We start from the raw sequence: 19,608 nt of genomic DNA, 5'->3' as shown, positions 1-19,608 counted from the left end.
AACGTAACACGAATCCAAAACACAAACTCTTCAAAACGTAGTGAAAACCAAAACAGCCTTAACTGGTGCAAACTAACACAGACTAAGGCCATCAAGACACTCAGGACAATCACCCACAATACAACCAAAGAATATGGCTGCCTAAATATGGCTCCCAATCAGAGACAACGATAAACACCTGCCTCTGATTGAGAACCACTTCAGACAGCCATAGACTCTCCTAGAACACCCCACTAAGCTACAATCCCACTAAGCTACACACCACATACAAAAACCCATGTCACACCCTGGCCTGACCAAATACATAAAGAAAAACACAAAATACTTTGACCAGGGCGTGACACTTTTAAGCATGATTTTGACCATGATACAACAACAAAACATTTAATTCTCCTCTGTCACCCTCCCCCCAATTATTAGTTGATATCTTGTTGAATTTGCCATACAGGAACATTTAGAAATGATTACATTATTATTCATTTATTATTTATTTTATTTTCACTCTGCCTGAAATGATGTATGTTTTTAAGTCATTTATAGTATCTCCTGGGAGTGTAGGCTACAGAGAGACTGGTGAGGGGAGAGAGGGGAGGAGAGACAGGCACACGTGACAGTGCCTGGTGGCATTTTTCCTGTCACCCTGTAATGATTAAAGCTGCCAATGCAATACAAGTCCCTCTCTGTATGTTTCACATCCCACTCACACTTATATATATACACACACACACACACTCGCGCTCTCACAAACACACTCTCTCTCTCACACACACACACACACACTATCTCTCCCACACAGACGGGCAAGCTGTATTAAAAAATCACCCTCTACCTCTCAATATGGAGACAGCCAGCAGTGCCTTCCAATTAGTCCAGGGCCTGGTGCATTATCTGTCATTACTAATGTACAGAGACGCACTCATTCATCAGAGCAGGGCCAGACAAGGACCTCCCAGTGTCTGGAGATGGAGAACAGAACCGCTGAGCCATGGGTCATACACTTTATCTTGATTTATCTGTACGTTAAACGTTTGACTTTTTGAATTGGTACTAATATTTATATAAATGCATTAGGAATATTAGCGAGCGGAGTAGGGGAGCCTCACTTAGGCCTATAAGTCATATAAGCATGTAGCTTGTAGCAGTGTCTTGCTTTGTAGAAGCTTCCTCCTCTGAGTTGTCCCTGGTGTGTAGAAATGGTATGGTGATGGTGGGGGTTGTCAGGGGGAGGAGTGGGGAGGAGTGGGGCGATGGGGGGCTAAAATGATGATGGTCAACACTCACCATCATAGCACAGAAAGTAATACTTTTAAAATCTCATCACTTACACACAGAGATGGCTCATTAATCGAGACCGGAAGACCCCTGCCAAACCATAAATAATACTCACAAATGTTTATTCATTTTCCTTTTAAATAATTATTCTAAAAGGTGTCATTTTTCTATGAGATCCAGGGCTTGAAGTTTCTAGTTTCACATTTCACTACAAAGTACCCTGGCACTTGATGTTTGGTTTGACTGGTACTCTACATTTAAATGAGGTTGGCTACATTCACTTCCTCTCACGCTGTAGGCCTTTCCCTCTTTGTACTATCAACATAAACATGCATAGATCGCAATACTGTGGGAGTCCTAACCACACTGTTAGGTGGTAATCGCTCTATATTTTGTACACGTTAACACGGTGTTCCATGTATTATAACCCTATAATAGATACATGCTGTATATCAATATTCTCCTATGCGGTGTCAAAACCATACCTTGGTCTCTGTGTCCCAAATGGCACCCTATCCCCTATAAAGAACACAGAGTATCCATGATAATTCTCCCACTCTGCACTCTAATAGCCAGAGTAATGCTCCAACAGAGCTCATATTAGTATTAGTTTGATGAAAAAAGTATTGCGATGGTGTCTGACGTGTCTGACTTGTATATTGCCCAGTCTATAATTCACATTCACATCATAACTGCTAACTAACAGAAGCCCACTAGTGGTGAAACACACCACCATCCCCCAGCCCCTCACAAATGAACCTGATTGGCTGTTTTAGTTAGACGTCAGTAGGGTGAAAATAGATTCCTGTGCTTTTAAGGCCAGGCGGTTGGTTGGCTCGTGCCTTCCCTTATGAAAATGCTCAGTTCTAAGAGGATCTGATCTTGTGTTTTAGTAAAATAGAACTATACAGCTGACTGGCAGCTCTGATCTATAGCATTTAAGTGTAAGTTTTGATCTCTCTGCCTTTGATTAAAACTAATGAGCTCATTTAATTCAAAATGGGAATCTGTGATAAGAGAAATAAGGTTGATGTGATTGGATTAGAGAGGCAAATTAAACTCTTAGAGCTGCTACTGCTTCTGCTGCGTATGCAGTGTATTAAAACGCTGTTGGTGTATTCTGGTGTGTTAGATGATGAGAAAAATGTCATAGTAATTCATATTTAATCAGAAGAAATTAAATGACTAAATATAACACGGCTCTGGCTTCTCCCCAGTGATAAAGGACTGGTTATATTTTAAATGACATTTAATTCCTCAGTAAAGAAAAGATAAAAAGATCATGTCAGCAGCCGCCACCACCACGCCCTCCCACCAGTCTCCTCGCTGTCACCCTACCCTCCTCCCTCATATTGATCATGTTGTTTCCAGTTCTAGAAAGCCTCACTGCAGCCTTGTTGTCAGCGATTGGGTGCAGAGATGTAGCGGAGTCAGGCGCAGGACACAGGTTTGAGCAACACCACTGAGTTTACTCACAAAAATTCAAGCAATATTCCACACAGGAAAATGCATACAAACTAACACCTACAACAACCACTAAGACACCAACCATCACGGACAGATCAGAACTGTATGCCAGAGGGTTAGATAAGGAACATGATATGGGAATTGAAACCAGGTGTGTGTCATACAGACAAAACAAAATGAAAATGAAACATGGATCGGTGTTGACTAGAAAGCCGGTGACGTTGACCGCCGAACACCACCTGAACAAGGAGAAGGGCCGACTTCGGTGGAAGTCGTGACACTTGTTATAAGGAGAGTAGCAGAAAAATGTAGTTTCCAGGTGTGCTGTTTTAGTAATCCCATTTTAATGTGATCCCCTAGCCTGGCCCATGGCTGAGATGCCTGTGAGCTGGGCATTGTCATATCACTGTCTATCTGTGTCTGTCTGTCTGTCTGTCTGTCTGTCTGTCTGTCTGTCTGTCTGTCTGTCTGTCTGTCTGTCTGTCTGTCTGTCTGTCTATATCTAATGTCCTATATCTAATGCCCTGTCCCACCCAGGGGACAGAGAGAGTCTGGGAGACACACACACACACACACACTTTAAATACTAAAATGTACAAAAATAGGATCCAAACATTTCAAAGGTCCCTGTATGCGTGGCACTCAAGGCTACAGAAAGCACCTCTTCTCCAAACTACTAGGTTGCCCACGACAGCTGAAACAGCCATACCTAGCCAATTGCTTTGCCCTCGTTTTTGTCAGGCCCCACAATCTGGATGCCGCGCACTGTGGGCCTGTGAACGTGGCCGAGACGGCCTCCACTCGAGGCTGTCCCAGCACCACCAGGGGCTGGTACTGAAGCAGATTCTCAGCAAACGCCTGCTCCATGTAGCCGATCAATGAGCAGACCACTTCCAAAATGAGCACCTCTCCCCTGGCCTTCCCCCACAACAACATCTGGTGTATTTGGCACACAGGAAAACACGTCATCATCAACATCAAACCAGCTTCCTACTACACAACAATGTTTATACATGTGTGCTGTTGGTGAGACTACTTGTCGAAGCTCACTGGCGATCAGGTCAAAAAGGCGGTCATGTCTAGCAATGTACAAATCATTGTATGCAATTCACAACATGGGCAATGGACTTGTTGGTAGAACTTGCAGCATCGCCTTAACAGTAAAGGTGAGAATGTCCTCACCAACAGCAGCATTCTGGTGCATGGAATGGGAGACAAAGCAGTGAGTTTCCCCCTGCAGCCTCAGGCCAGTCCAGTGTTGCAGTAGCTGCATCCGTCTGATACCAAGGAGTGTTGTCCTGGATGTAGGATGAGATGTTCTATCATGGGTGACAGAAGCCTCCACAACAACACCGTGATCTGCCACAACTGCATCAGTTTCCATATCAATCCATGTCCACCTGAGCTCCACTCCAGTCCAGTTGCACAGGTTGTTGATGTCCAGACAGTCCCCCCCATTTTTACTCCCCAATTTCGTGGTATCCAACTGTTGTTAGTAATTACTATCTTGTCCCATCGCTACAACTCCCATACGGGCTCAGGAGAGACGAAGGTCGAAAGCCATGCGTCCTCCGAAACACAACCCAACCAAGCCGCACTGCTTCTTAACACAGCGCACCTCCAAACCGGAAGCCAGCTGCACCAATGTGTCGGAGGAAACACTGTGCACCTGGCTACCTTGGTTAGCGCGCACTGCACCCAGCCCGCCACAGGAGTCACTGGTGCGCGATAAGACAAGGATATCCCTACCGGCCAAGCCTTCCCTAACCTGAAGCCCAGGAAGTTGTCCTCAGTGTCCCTGGCCAGTGTAACCATCCACCTTCGTAGGTCCAGAAGGAGAGAGGCTCTGGCTAACTCCTTAACTGTCACATCGTCACTGTTGACCATGTTGAACAGGTGAATCAGTCTTGTAGCAGTGTAAAGCCACTCAATATTGGGGACACCTAAACCCCCTTCTCTTTGGCTCAGGAAGACGTCACGTGTGGTGTGTGTGTTTAAGCAGAGACACTTTGTCACCACCTGAACAGCTTTGATATTCACTCTCCTTAGATCCTTCTGTGGGATATGCACATTTGCAAGCAGATGTTGAATCTTTGCTAGGGCCACCCCTCTCACAGCTTCTAGCTTCATGACCACAGGCAAAGGGGAAATCATAACACACACATCACACACACACAGCCAGTGAGACCAGCATGTCTACATCTACAGCATGTCTACATCTACAGCATGTCTACATCTACAGTATATTATCTCCTCTGATGGATTGAATATTTTGAATATGCATTTGATTATTAAGCCTTGATCAGGAGCAGTGACAAATGGACCGTTTCACCTTTACCTAATAGGTACCCTTGTTGTGTTCTGTTGATGAGACTGACTGACCTCATTAGTTATGGGGTTTTAATCTGTTGATGAGACTGACTGACCTCATTAGTTATGGGGTTTTAATGTGTTGATGAGACTGACTGACCTCATTAGTTATGGGGTTTTAATGTGTTGATGAGACTGACTGACCTCATTAGTTATGGGGTTTTAATGTGTTGATGAGACTGACTGACCTCATTAGTTATGGGGTTTTAATGTGTTGATGAGACTGACTGACCTCATTAGTTATGGGGTTTTAATCTGTTGATGAGACTGACTGACCTCATTAGTTATGGGGTTTTAATCTGTTGATGAGACTGACTGACCTCATTAGTTATGGGGTTTTAATGTGTTGATGAGACTGACTGACCTCATTAGTTATGGGGTTTTAATGTGTTGATGAGACTGACTGACCTCATTAGTTATGGGGTTTTAATGTGTTGATGAGACTGACTGACCTCATTAGTTATGGGGTGTTAATCTGTTGATGAGACTGACTGACCTCATTAGTTATGGGGTTTTAATGTGTTGATGAGACTGACTGACCTCATTAGTTATGGGGTTTTAATGTGTTGATGAGACTGACTGACCTCATTAGTTATGGGGTTTTAATGTGTTGATGAGACTGACTGACCTCATTAGTTATGGGGTTTTAATCTGTTGATGAGACTGACTGACCTCATTAGTTATGGGGTTTTAATGTGTTGATGAGACTGACTGACCTCATTAGTTATGGGGTTTTAATGTGTTGATGAGACTGACTGACCTCATTAGTTATGGGGTTTTAATGTGTTGATGAGACTGACTGACCTCATTAGTTATGGGGTTTTAATGTGTTGATGAGACTGACTGACCTCATTAGTTATGGGGTTTTAATGTGTTGATGAGACTGACTGACCTCATTAGTTATGGGGTTTTAATGTGTTGATGAGACTGACTGACCTCATTAGTTATGGGGTTTTAATGTGTTGATGAGACTGACTGACCTCATTAGTTATGGGGTTTTAATGTGTTGATGAGACTGACTGACCTCATTAGTTATGGGGTTTTAATCTGTTGATGAGACTGACTGACCTCATTAGTTATGGGGTTTTAATGTGTTGATGAGACTGACTGACCTCATTAGTTATGGGGTTTAATCTGTTGATGAGACTGACTGACCTCATTAGTTATGGGGTTTTAATGTGTTGATGAGACTGACTGACCTCATTAGTTATGGGGTTTTAATGTGTTGATGAGACTGACTGACCTCATTAGTTATGGGGTTTTAATGTGTTGATGAGACTGACTGACCTCATTAGTTATGGGGTTTTAATGTGTTGATGAGACTGACTGACCTCATTAGTTATGGGGTTTTAATGTGTTGATGAGACTGACTGACCTCATTAGTTATGGGGTTTTAATGTGTTGATGAGACTGACTGACCTCATTAGTTATGGGGTTTTAATGTGTTGATGAGACTGACTGACCTCATTAGTTATGGGGTTTTAATGTGTTGATGAGACTGACTGACCTCATTAGTTATGGGGTTTTAATGTGTTGATGAGACTGACTGACCTCATTAGTTATGGGGTTTTAATGTGTTGATGAGACTGACTGACCTCATTAGTTATGGGGTTTTAATCTGTTGATGAGACTGACTGACCTCATTAGTTATGGGGTTTTAATGTGTTGATGAGACTGACTGACCTCATTAGTTATGGGGTTTTAATGTGTTGATGAGACTGACTGACCTCATTAGTTATGGGGTTTTAATCTGTTGATGAGACTGACTGACCTCATTAGTTATGGGGTTTTAATCTGTTGATGAGACTGACTGACCTCATTAGTTATGGGGTTTTAATGTGATGATGAGACTGACTGACCTCATTAGTTATGGGGTTTTAATCTGTTGATGAGACTGACCTCATTAGTTATGGGGTTTTAATGTGATGATGAGACTGACTGACCTCATTAGTTATGGGGTTTTAATGTGTTGATGAGACTGACTGACCTCATTAGTTATGGGGTGTTAATCTGTTGATGAGACTGACTGACCTCATTAGTTATGGGGTTTTAATGTGTTGATGAGACTGACTGACCTCATTAGTTATGGGGTTTTAATGTGTTGATGAGACTGACTGACCTCATTAGTTATGGGGTTTTAATGTGTTGATGAGACTGACTGACCTCATTAGTTATGGGGTTTTAATCTGTTGATGAGACTGACTGACCTCATTAGTTATGGGGTTTTAATGTGTTGATGAGACTGACTGACCTCATTAGTTATGGGGTTTTAATGTGTTGATGAGACTGACTGACCTCATTAGTTATGGGGTTTTAATCTGTTGATGAGACTGACTGACCTCATTAGTTATGGGGTTTTAATCTGTTGATGAGACTGACTGACCTCATTAGTTATGGGGTTTTAATGTGATGATGAGACTGACTGACCTCATTAGTTATGGGGTTTTAATCTGTTGATGAGACTGACCTCATTAGTTATGGGGTTTTAATGTGATGATGAGACTGACTGACCTCATTAGTTATGGGGTTTTAATCTGTTGATGAGACTGACTGACCTCATTAGTTATGGGGTTTTAATGTGTTGATGAGACTGACTGACCTCATTAGTTATGGGGTTTTAATGTGTTGATGAGACTGACTGACCTCATTAGTTATGGGGTTTTAATCTGTTGATGAGACTGACTGACCTCATTAGTTATGGGGTTTTAATGTGTTGATGAGACTGACTGACCTCATTAGTTATGGGGTTTTAATCTGTTGATGAGACTGACTGACCTCATTAGTTATGGGGTTTTAATGTGTTGATGAGACTGACTGACCTCATTAGTTATGGGGTTTTAATGTGTTGATGAGACTGACTGACCTCATTAGTTATGGGGTTTTAATGTGTTGATGAGACTGACTGACCTCATTAGTTATGGGGTTTTAATGTGTTGATGAGACTGACTGACCTCATTAGTTATGGGGTTTTACTGACCTCATTAGTTATGGGGTTTTAATGTGTTGATGAGACTGACTGACCTCATTAGTTATGGGGTTTTAATGTGTTGATGAGACTGACTGACCTCATTAGTTATGGGGTTTTAATGTGTTGATGAGACTGACTGACCTCATTAGTTATGGGGTTTTAATGTGTTGATGAGACTGACTGACCTCATTAGTTATGGGGTTTTAATGTGTTGATGAGACTGACTGACCTCATTAGTTATGGGGTTTTAATGTGTTGATGAGACTGACTGACCTCATTAGTTATGGGGTTTTAATGTGTTGATGAGACTGACTGACCTCATTAGTTATGGGGTTTTAATCTGTTGATGAGACTGACTGACCTCATTAGTTATGGGGTTTTAATGTGTTGATGAGACTGACTGACCTCATTAGTTATGGGGTTTTAATGTGTTGATGAGACTGACTGACCTCATTAGTTATGGGGTTTTAATGTGTTGATGAGACTGACTGACCTCATTAGTTATGGGGTTTTAATCTGTTGATGAGACTGACTGACCTCATTAGTTATGGGGTTTTAATGTGTTGATGAGACTGACTGACCTCATTAGTTATGGGGTTTTAATGTGTTGATGAGACTGACTGACCTCATTAGTTATGGGATTTTAATGTGTTGATGAGACTGACTGACCTCATTAGTTATGGGGTTTTAATGTGTTGATGAGACTGACTGACCTCATTAGTTATGGGGTTTTAATGTGTTGATGAGACTGACTGACCTCATTAGTTATGGGGTTTTAATGTGTTGATGAGACTGACTGACCTCATTAGTTATGGGGTTTTAATCTGTTGATGAGACTGACTGACCTCATTAGTTATGGGGTTTTAATGTGTTGATGAGACTGACTGACCTCATTAGTTATGGGGTTTTAATGTGTTGATGAGACTGACTGACCTCATTAGTTATGGGGTTTTAATCTGTTGATGAGACTGACTGACCTCATTAGTTATGGGGTTTTAATCTGTTGATGAGACTGACTGACCTCATTAGTTATGGGGTTTTAATGTGATGATGAGACTGACTGACCTCATTAGTTATTTTAATCTGTTGATGGACTTTTAATGGGGTTTTAATGTGATGATGAGACTGACTGACCTCATTAGTTATGGGGTTTTAATGTGTTGATGAGACTGACTGACCTCATTAGTTATGGGGTTTTAATGTGTTGATGAGACTGACTGACCTCATTAGTTATGGGGTTTTAATGTGTTGATGAGACTGACTGACCTCATTAGTTATGGGGTTTTAATGTGTTGATGAGACTGACTGACCTCATTAGTTATGGGGTTTTAATGTGTTGATGAGACTGACTGACCTCATTAGTTATGGGGTTTTAATCTGTTGATGAGACTGACTGACCTCATTAGTTATGGGGTTTTAATGTGTTGATGAGACTGACTGACCTCATTAGTTATGGGGTTTTAATGTGTTGATGAGACTGACTGACCTCATTAGTTATGGGGTTTTAATCTGTTGATGAGACTGACTGACCTCATTAGTTATGGGGTTTTAATCTGTTGATGAGACTGACTGACCTCATTAGTTATGGGGTTTTAATGTGATGATGAGACTGACTGACCTCATTAGTTATGGGGTTTTAATCTGTTGATGAGACTGACCTCATTAGTTATGGGGTTTTAATGTGATGATGAGACTGACTGACCTCATTAGTTATGGGGTTTTAATGTGATGATGAGACTCACTGACCTCATTAGTTATGGGGTTTTAATGTGATGATGAGACTGACTGACCTCATTAGTTATGGGGTTTTAATGTGATGATCTATGTTTTGTTGAACTTTGCTGAAGCAAGGATGAATATCTTTGTTTACAATTAGATTAACTCTACATACAGTATAAAATAAAATACACTTGAGTTAATTCTAATATTCCATTACATGAAATTGCAATATTGTACTTGGAAAATGAATACACCACTACAATGAAGTGAAATGTGCAGTTGACTTTTAAACTGCAGCTGAGCTTCCAATAAAATGTTTTCACTGATTATGGTGTTAGACCTAACAGAGGTTGTACGCTATTACAGAACATACTGTAATTAAAACATGGTTTACTGCTAATGTGTTGTTTTTATTTAGGTGTGCTTTTTCCATTAGACGATTACCTGGGAGATGATAGAAACTCAATGAAAAGTTATTACAGCTAGCCTGTCTTACCAGCTGGGGTTTTTAATATCACCCCACCTCTCCTGGGCTTTACTACAAAACACACAGATTTATTGGCCAAGTAATGTTAAGTAATTGTGTGTGTGTGTGTGTGTGTGTGTGTGTGTGTGTGTGTGTGTGTGTGTGTGTGTGTGTGTGTGTGTGTGTGTGTGTGTGTGTGTGTGTGTGTGTGTGTGTGTGTGTGTGTGTGTGTGTGTGTGTGTGTGTGTGTGTGTGTGTGTGTGTGTGTTTGCGTGCGTGCGTGTGTGTGTTTGCCTCCACAGTCGAGTCGACCAGCCCCACCCTGCTTCCCCCAGACAACATTCTAGAACGCTCCTTCTTCGTCCGTATGAAGTCCACACTGACCAAGAGAGGTGTCCACATCAAGTCTTCAGGCTATAAGGTAAGACCCAGAGGCACGGTGGCCGAGCCACAGAGATCCTAGAATTCACAACCCCAGAGCCGTATGTTGTTATATATGTAGTTCTACGGCCTAGCCCTGTAGTAAGAGCAGGGTTATAGACTCTCATAAGGAACTAGTCTGGAATCCAAACTGAATATGGCTCTGTTTTACTATTGTTTTAGAGTGATATTCAGTTTGCATTCCAGGCTTTTTCTAGTATGTAAATATTGTTTTGTATTTCAGTTTGAGTTGTGAAAAAGAGAGAATCGCCATAACTACCATGACTATCATACTCAGCATGAGATAAAAATGTTAGCTGTCGGTGTTAACATACTGTATGTATAGAAAAAGAGTCACGCAGGCTCAATATTAAGTTGATATGATATATGGCTTGTGGGGGCTTTGGGACAGAGATGTGATTAAGGCTGATTCTTTGAGCAGTGAGGACACACAGGGACGAGCCCAGCCTCATCTTGATGCCCTTCTCTCTCTCCAAGCATCTCCATATCATCTCTGTCTCTCTGTCAGTGTCTCCGGCCTCATTCTGGCTTCGTCACACCCTAATGCACTTTGTGTTCTCAAGGGTGGATCCAACAGCAGTGGCGTGGGTTTGGATATATCTCTTCAATCTCTTTATTATATTGTGTTTCATTGGTCTTGGACTGTGAGAGAAAAAAACTTTTTCATATTTATTTATTATAAGAAATGGAAGGTAATGGCTGCCTATGGTTTGAACTAAGGCTGTGTCTGAAAGAGAGACAAAGAGAGAGAGAGAGAGAGCGAGAGAAAGAGAGAGAGAAAAAGAGAGAGAGAGAGAGAGATAGAAATAATGAGGTGAGGACAAATGTTTTGAAGGTCCTAATTATGGCTAGAGATAAATGTTGTTTGGCATGTCGGTGATCTGCTCCTCCACCCGGGACGCGAGGCATGGAGGCGTTGGCGGCACGTATCATGGCTGGTTATATCCCCACTCCACTCTGGAGGTCAAATCAAAGCTCCAGCATTAAACCAATATTTTTTTAACAGATCTCAGCCCCCCCATCTCATTTAATGCACTCATGTAAAGGTCCTCCTTCATTATTGGTGCTGTATCCCATTTCAAAAGCACTCCAGAGAATCCCCAGGAACAGATTAATCTTATTTCTTATGTATACCTCTTGTATATTCACCGGTGGAGAGAAAGAGTGTATTCATTGTGTGCTGAACCATGAATTATAAAAATTGATCCCTGTATTTTGTTGGCTTGTATTAAGTTGAGAAATGCTATTCGAATTGCTTCTCACTGCCGCTGTTGTGAACACTTGATGTGTCAGTTGGCATTTAACTGCCTGAGCATATTTAATGTTCTGGTCAACAGCTCCTGTAGCAGTCTAGCTGCCCACCATTCACTTCGAATGTTGTCTTACTCAAACTCACTGTTTAGATGCCTCTGGGTTTGGGCTTCCGAAGAAATCATTTAAATTCTATATGTTTTTTAAACATTTGTATTCGTTAGAGTGGAGCAGAGTGGTGTGCATTGTATGATTTTGTGTGATGTCTTCCTCTGCCCTGGTCTCATTGTGCTGATGTGATGTCTTCCTCTGCCCTGGTCTCATTGTGCTGATGTGATGTCTTCCTCTGCCCTGGTCTCATTGTGTTGATGTGATGTCTTCCTCTGCCCTGGTCTCATTGTGTTGATGTGATGTCTTCCTCTGCCCTGGTCTCATTGTGCTGATGTGATGTCTTCCTCTGCCCTGGTCTCATTGTGTTGATGTGATGTCTTCCTCTGACCTGGTCTCATTGTGTTGATGTGATGTCTTCCTCTGCCCTGGTCTCATTGTGTTGATGTGATGTCTTCCACTGCCCTGGTCTCATTGTGTTGATGTGATGTCTTCCTCTGCCCTGGTCTCATTGTGTTGATGTGATGTCTTCCTCTGCCCTGGTCTCATTGTGTTGATGTGATGTCTTCCTCTGCCCTGGTCTCATTGTGTTGATGTGATGTCTTCCTCTGCCCTGGTCTCATTGTGTTGATGTGATGTCTTCCTCTGACCTGGTCTCATTGTGCTGATGTGATGTCTTCCTCTGCCCTGGTCTCATTGTGTTGATGTGATGTCTTCCTCTGCCCTGGTCTCATTGTGCTGATGTGATGTCTTCCTCTGCCCTGGTCTCATTGTGCTGATATGATGTATTTTTGAAACCTGACAACCAACAACCAACAGTCAAGTGTGTGTCAGAACCTACCTTGCTGTCAATCTGTGGTCTGATCAAGATAGACAGCATATTGTCTGTAATGTGTGAAGCTGATCAGTTTACTGTCTGTCTGATGTGTGAAGCTGATCAGCCTACTGTACCATACCTGGTTCAAGTACTATTTAAAATCATTTTAAATACTACATCTGGGCTTGATTTAGCTTCCCTGGCACACTGGAATGAATAGAATAATTGGAGAAGAGCAAAACCCTGCCCATCCGGCATTGCAGGCAGGCTTAAGCAAACGCTAAAAATATTTTGAAGATTTCAAATAGTGTTTGAACCCAGGTGTGAGTGTGAGGAGGCTGATTTGCTACATAGATCTGTTTAACACATAAAGGACTGTAGGGAACTCTCATATGCATTCAACAAAGTCATTCTGGGTGGATCAACCAGACTTTGTTTACATGATTCAATTATACATACATGATGTAAAATGTTACAGAAATGAGTGTAATTACAGAATATCAGGGACATATATATCACATATGTAACATATATAATATATCTAAAACAGGAAATATATCTAACACATATTCTGCACAGTAGATGTTACAGAAATTACTGTAAGTGCAAAATCATGGGAATATATCTAACAGAATATAATCTGGATGGAAAGCCGATGGAGAGTACCTTTAACTGTTCCTATTCTTCACGGTCTTTCCCCTGGTGACCTTGAACAAGGTCTCACTGCACTCTTCAACTTTAAAAAGACAGCTAAGCATTCTCCCTCCTCTTCTCTCTCTTAGAGCAGCATGACTTCAAGCACTAGACTGGCTACACTCCTCGGACCCAAAATGCCTCTCCTAACATTCTGTTTGATGTGTTTTAGCCGGACTTCTCTCATACTCAATTTAAAATAAACACTGTTCAATCTTGCCATTGGATGTGCTATACATCGTTGTAGTTTAGTTGTATTCAAAATGGGTTTGAAACTATCCTTCACAGTTCTTCTTTGTCTTTAGAAACTCCAGGGAAAAGGAGTCAGTATCATTTAACTGTGGAGACTGTTGACGGCTTCTAGGATGTCACAAGCACTGATGGTTTCCCTTTGAAAAGGAGACATCATACACCATCAGAACCATTTTCCTCCTGGGCCGACTGTCTGACAGGGCTGTTGTAACATGTCACTGTTCTGTTAGCTTTCTAATGCAATGCCTGGAATAGGGCTGTTATTTTTTTGTTGTTGTGTCTCTCTGTGTCTCTCTTCTGAATTGGAATTCAATGTCTGGTTCCCATTGTTGAGGGTTGCTTATCCCTGGTGGAGCAGGAGACGGTCTAAGGCTTTGAATGAGTTTAGGGAGCAGGAAATGTCTGTGTGAATGATAATAATCGCGTCTCACCAATCTCAGAGGTGTGCCACTGAGAGGCCAGTGTCAGTAGTTTAAAGACTACAAAACAATTCCCCCTGGGTTTAACCTGGCAATGATTAAAATGGATGGATCTGAAAGTGTAGTTTGCATATCTAGTCAGTTCCTCCTCTAGGGCAGAATAGAGCTACAAAGACTTTAAAGCTAGCGATAATTAGGACCTTCAAAACGTTTGTCCTCACCTCCACCCTCGCTATTTTGTGTTTGGAATTCTCCATTACTGCTTTTGAACTGAAACTCTCTCTCTCTCTCTCTCTCTCTCTCTCTCTCTCTCTCTCTCTCTCTCTCTCTCTCTCTCTCTCTCTCTCTCTCTGTCGCTCTCTTTCTCTCTCTTGCTCTCCCACTCTCCTCTCGCTCTCTCTCTCGCTCTCTCTCTTTTTCTCTCTTTTTCTCTCTCTTCCTCTCTCTCTCTTGCTCTCTCTCCTCGCTCTCTCTCTCTCTTTTGCTCGCTCTACTCTCTCTCTTGCTCTCTCTCTCACTCGCTCGCTCTATTTCTTTCTCTCTCTCTCTCTTTCTCTCTCGATCTCCCTCTCTCTCTTTTTATCTCTATCTCTCTGTGTCTCTATCTCTCTCTTTCTCTGTGTTTCCCCCTCTCTCCCTCATCCTATAGGTGATCCATGTTACAGGCAGGCTGAGGATCCGTATGGCAATGACCCACAGTCGGTCAGTACCCATTCAGATCATGGGCATGGTGGTGGTAGCCCACGCCCTCCCCCCCCCCACCATCAACGAGGTGCGCATAGACTGCCAGATGTTTGTCACCAGGGTCCACATGGACCTCAACATTGTCTACTGTGAAAATAGGTAAGGCTTGACTGTATTTTACTGTACCCACATGGCAGTGATACACATAACTGAAATGCAAGGGGTAAGGTTTGAAAACGTCTGAAACCCTACCTCTTCAAAGAGTATCTTAAATAATCCCACAGCACCGCTTGGCATTACGTTGCTCTTATAGTTGTGTAGGTAGTTCCACTCTAATCACTAGGGTTTGTAATTTCATAGCATTAGGCCTATATACTGTACAACTCATCATGAACATTCTATTTCTTTGCTACCTGTCCTCATCTTTGTGGGACTGAGATCACTGAGATAGTTTTCTTTTTACCCCTGTCTGCCAGACAGTCAGTTATTTATGGGGAAATCACATCTGGACAGTCAGTTTTACAGTGAGATAGTTTTCTTTTTACCCCTGTCTGCCAGACAGTCAGTTATTTATGGGGAAATCACATCTGGACAGTCAGTTTTACAGTGAGGTAGTTTTCTTTTTACCCCTGTCTGCCAGACAGTCAGTTATTTATGGGGAAATCACATCTGGACAGTCAGTTTTACAGTGAGATAGTTTTCTTTTTACCCCTGTCTGCCAGACAGTCAGTTATTTATGGGGAAATCACATCTGGACAGTCAGTTTTACAGTGAGATAGCCTCAGCCTTTCTGGGAAATGAAATGGGAAACTGATCAGAACTACTTTCATCTGTTTCATAGGGTGTTTGGGGAGACTCGAAATATCAGAAATAACCACACAATATGTAAGACAGAGAGTAGACAGGTTGCTTTTGGGTGAACAAAAAAATAATGGATAGATTATATTCAATACTAAGCGATAGGCATTTTATCATGTGAAATGGGAAGACATCCTATGTTCCATTCTATCCATTTGTCCCTGAATGTGTGTGTAATACTTACTGTATCTTTGTCAAAGGCATTAGTCTGACATATCAGGATGAATATGGTCTATCTGGTTAAGCTGGAATGACATTGTGTTTTAAGAGCCGTTTGAATGTTTTTCCGTTTCTGTTGGTGCTTCTTCTCTTGCCATCATCACGCGCTGAATCCTTTTCAAATCCCTGTTGTAGAATTAGCGACTACATGGACCTGACGCCAGTGGACATCATAGGGAAGAGGTGCTACCAGTTTATTCACGCAGAGGATGTGGAGGGCATCCGGCACATCCATTTAGACTGTGAGTATTATACCTATACTTTAAGGGTTACCACATCATTTTAGTATGTTACCACATCATTTCAGTATGTTACCACGTCATTTTAGTATGTTACCACATCATTTCAGTATGTTACCACATCATTTCAGTATGTTACCACGTCATTTCAGTATGTTACCACATCATTTCAGTATGTTACCACATCATTTCACTATGTTACCACATCATTTCAGTATGTTACCACATCATTTCAGTATGTTACCACGTCATTTCAGTATGTTACCACATCATTTCAGTATGTTACCACATCATTTCAGTATGTTACCACATCATTTCAGTATGTTACCACGTCATTTCAGTATGTTACCACATCATTTCAGTATGTTACCACATCATTTCAGTATGTTACCACATCATTTCAGTATGTTACCACGTCATTTCAGTATGTTACCACATCATTTCAGTATGTTACCACATCATTTCAGTATGTTACCACATCATTTCAGTATGTTACCACATCATTTCAGTATGTTACCACATCATTTCAGTATGTTAACACATCATTTTAGTATGTTACCACATCATTTCAGTATGTTACCACATCATTTCAGTATGTTACCACATCATTTCAGTATGTTACCACGTCATTTTAGTATGTTACCACATCATTTCAGTATGTTACCACATCATTTTAGTATGTTACCACATCATTTCAGTATGTTACCACATAATTTCAGTATGTTACCACGTCATTTTAGTATGTTACCACATCATTTCAGTATGTTACCACATCATTTCAGTATGTTACCACATCATTTCAGTATGTTACCACATCATTTCAGTATGTTAACACATCATTTTAGTATGTTACCACATCATTTCAGTATGTTACCACATCATTTCAGTATGTTACCACATAATTTCAGTATGTTACCACGTCATTTCAGTATGTTACCACGTCATTTTAGTATGTTACCACATCATTTCAGTATGTTACCACATCATTTCAGTATGTTACCACATCATTTCAGTATGTTACCACATAATTTCAGTATGTTACCACATCATTTCAGTATGTTAACACATCATTTTAGTATGTTACCACATCATTTCAGTATGTTACCACGTCATTTCAGTATGTTACCACGTCATTTTAGTATGTTACCACATTATTTCAGTATGTTACCACATCATTTCAGTATGTTGCCACATCATTTCAGTATGTTACCACATCATTTCAGTATGTTACCACATTTTATTAGTATGTTAACACATAATTTCAGTATGTTACCACATCATTTCAGTATGTTACCACATCATTTCAGTTTGTTAACACATCATTTCAGTATGTTAACACATCATTTCAGTATGTTACCACATCATTTCAGTATGTTACCACATCATTTCAGTATGTTACCACATTTTAGTATGTTACCACATCATTTCAGTATGTTACCACATCATTTCAGTACAAAACACATTATTGCAGAACAAATGTTGTTATGGGAAGTGATCCATCACAACTATCTCCTCTCCACCCAAACACCCAAACACCAAAGTCATAGGTCATTGTGTGCTTCACTGCAAAGTTGTTCTGATCTTATCAGCGTACAGAATAGGTGTCAAAGACCTGTAGAGAGACAACATCTAGATGATGATCCACGTTATCTGCCTCTGTGACCTTCTAGGGTTTGAACACGGGTCTCCTACATGCCACAAGACCTGGTTAGCCCACATTGAGCTAAACCCTGAGTCAGGGTAATAGGCCTGTAGAGAGACCACATCTAGATGATCCACGTGATCTGCCTCTGTAACTTACTTACCTTGCAATATCATGACTCAGGGGTATAAATATATGCCATTGATCTTCAGACCCCAGGGAGGGAGAATGGAAACCAAGACCTCCACCCAAGTTCACTCCCAATGTTTCAAATGAAATGGCTGCATGCCTTCTTTGTTTGTTTGCGTTCAACATTGAGCTCAGTTTACTTTTAGAGTAACGGTCATCTTTGCAAAGGTGTTTATGCATCTCTACTCCACCAGAGCAGTTTTTATAGCCCGTGGCAGGAAGTACTCTCCGCTTGCTTTACTTCTTAATTCCAAAACGTGCCATGATTTGATATGTTTCGCCAATGAAACTTTACTGTGGCTGGTTAAACACTGAGGAGGCACTGTGGGAGCAGTGCACCATTTGATTGGGCTTTGCAACATGGATAGGCAGGCTGCCATTATTGGAGATCTGTGGGCTGAGCTGCTCCCTGGGCCCTTTCTTCGTGCTGGATGCTGGATTGTAAGTGTAAAGGGTGTACATTCCCTTGCTTTATTAGGTGGGAGGACGAGTGTCCTTGGGGTTGCCTCCTCGGACGGGGAACTTGGAGCCGTCTGATTAGATATTGTGAGTTCAACTGAATTAGAGCGCAATTACTGCTGCATTGCACTGTCCCTGTGCCTTAAAAATGCACCAGATTGGGTTCATTAGCAGCTGATTTGAAACCCAGCAGAGGGAAAGTAGAGAGCGAGGGCTGCCCATGGATCACGTTGATAAGAGAGGCTAATGCAGGCAAATTGAGGAAGAAGGCAAATTGAGGCGGTAGGCAGATTGAGGCGGCAGGCAGATTGAGGGTAAAGCAGGCCGTTTGATGCTAAGGCAGGCAGATTGAGGCAGCAGGCAGATTGAGGCAGCAGGCAGATTGAGGCAGCAGGCAGATTGAGGCGGCAGGCAGATTGAAGCGGCAGGCGGATTGAGGCGGCAGGCAGATTGAGGCGGCAGGCAGATTGAGGTGGCAGGCAGATTGAGGTGGCAGGCAGATTGAGGCGGCAGGCAGATTGAGGCGGCAGGCAGATTGAGGTGGCAGGCAGATTGAGGCGGCAGGCAGATTGAGGGTAAAGCAGGCCGTTTGATGCTAAGGCAGGCAGATTGAGGCGGCAGGCAGATTGAGGGTAAAGCAGGCCGTTTGATGCTAAGGCAGGCAGATTGAGGCAGCAGGCAGATTGAGGCGGCAGGCAGATTGAGGCGGCAGGCGGATTGAGGCGGCAGGCAGATTGAGGCGGCAGGCGGATTGAGGCGGCAGGCAGATTGAGGCGGCAGGCAGATTGAGGTGGCAGGCAGATTGAGGTGGCAGGCAGATTGAGGCGGCAGGCGGATTGAGGCGGCAGGCAGATTGAGGCGGCAGGCAGATTGAGGTGGCAGGCAGATTGAGGTGGCAGGCAGATTGAGGTGGCAGGCTAGGCAGTAGCAGCAAGCAGTGGCACCGTTGCATACCTCCAGCTACCCCTGGCTGTCTCCTATCTAATACGCTCCACCCAGGCTTTAGTCAATTTACAGTCAGTGCATGAGCCAGGAAATTGGTTGAGTGTTCAGTGCTGCTAAATAGTTAGTTCAT

The 19,608-nt window shown here is 42.2% G+C and overlaps 1 protein-coding gene across 4 annotated transcripts in view; it reads left to right on the top strand.

Annotated features, from left to right (window-relative positions):
* LOC118369059 (neuronal PAS domain-containing protein 3-like) overlaps positions 1–19,608 on the top strand; it is a 536,261-nt gene that overhangs the window by 501,430 nt on the left and 15,223 nt on the right. For all 4 annotated transcript variants that reach the window (XM_052496674.1, XM_052496672.1, XM_052496675.1 and 1 more), the window contains 3 exons: positions 10,565–10,683; positions 14,893–15,086; positions 16,140–16,246. In XM_052496674.1, the coding sequence (XP_052352634.1) occupies positions 10,565–10,683; positions 14,893–15,086; positions 16,140–16,246 (420 nt within the window). The remainder of the gene's footprint in view (positions 1–10,564; positions 10,684–14,892; positions 15,087–16,139; positions 16,247–19,608) is intronic.

Source organism: Oncorhynchus keta, chromosome 35, assembly GCF_023373465.1.
Source record: "Oncorhynchus keta strain PuntledgeMale-10-30-2019 chromosome 35, Oket_V2, whole genome shotgun sequence".
NCBI lineage: Eukaryota > Metazoa > Chordata > Actinopteri > Salmoniformes > Salmonidae > Oncorhynchus > Oncorhynchus keta.
This window is presented reverse-complemented; position numbering and strand designations above follow the sequence as displayed.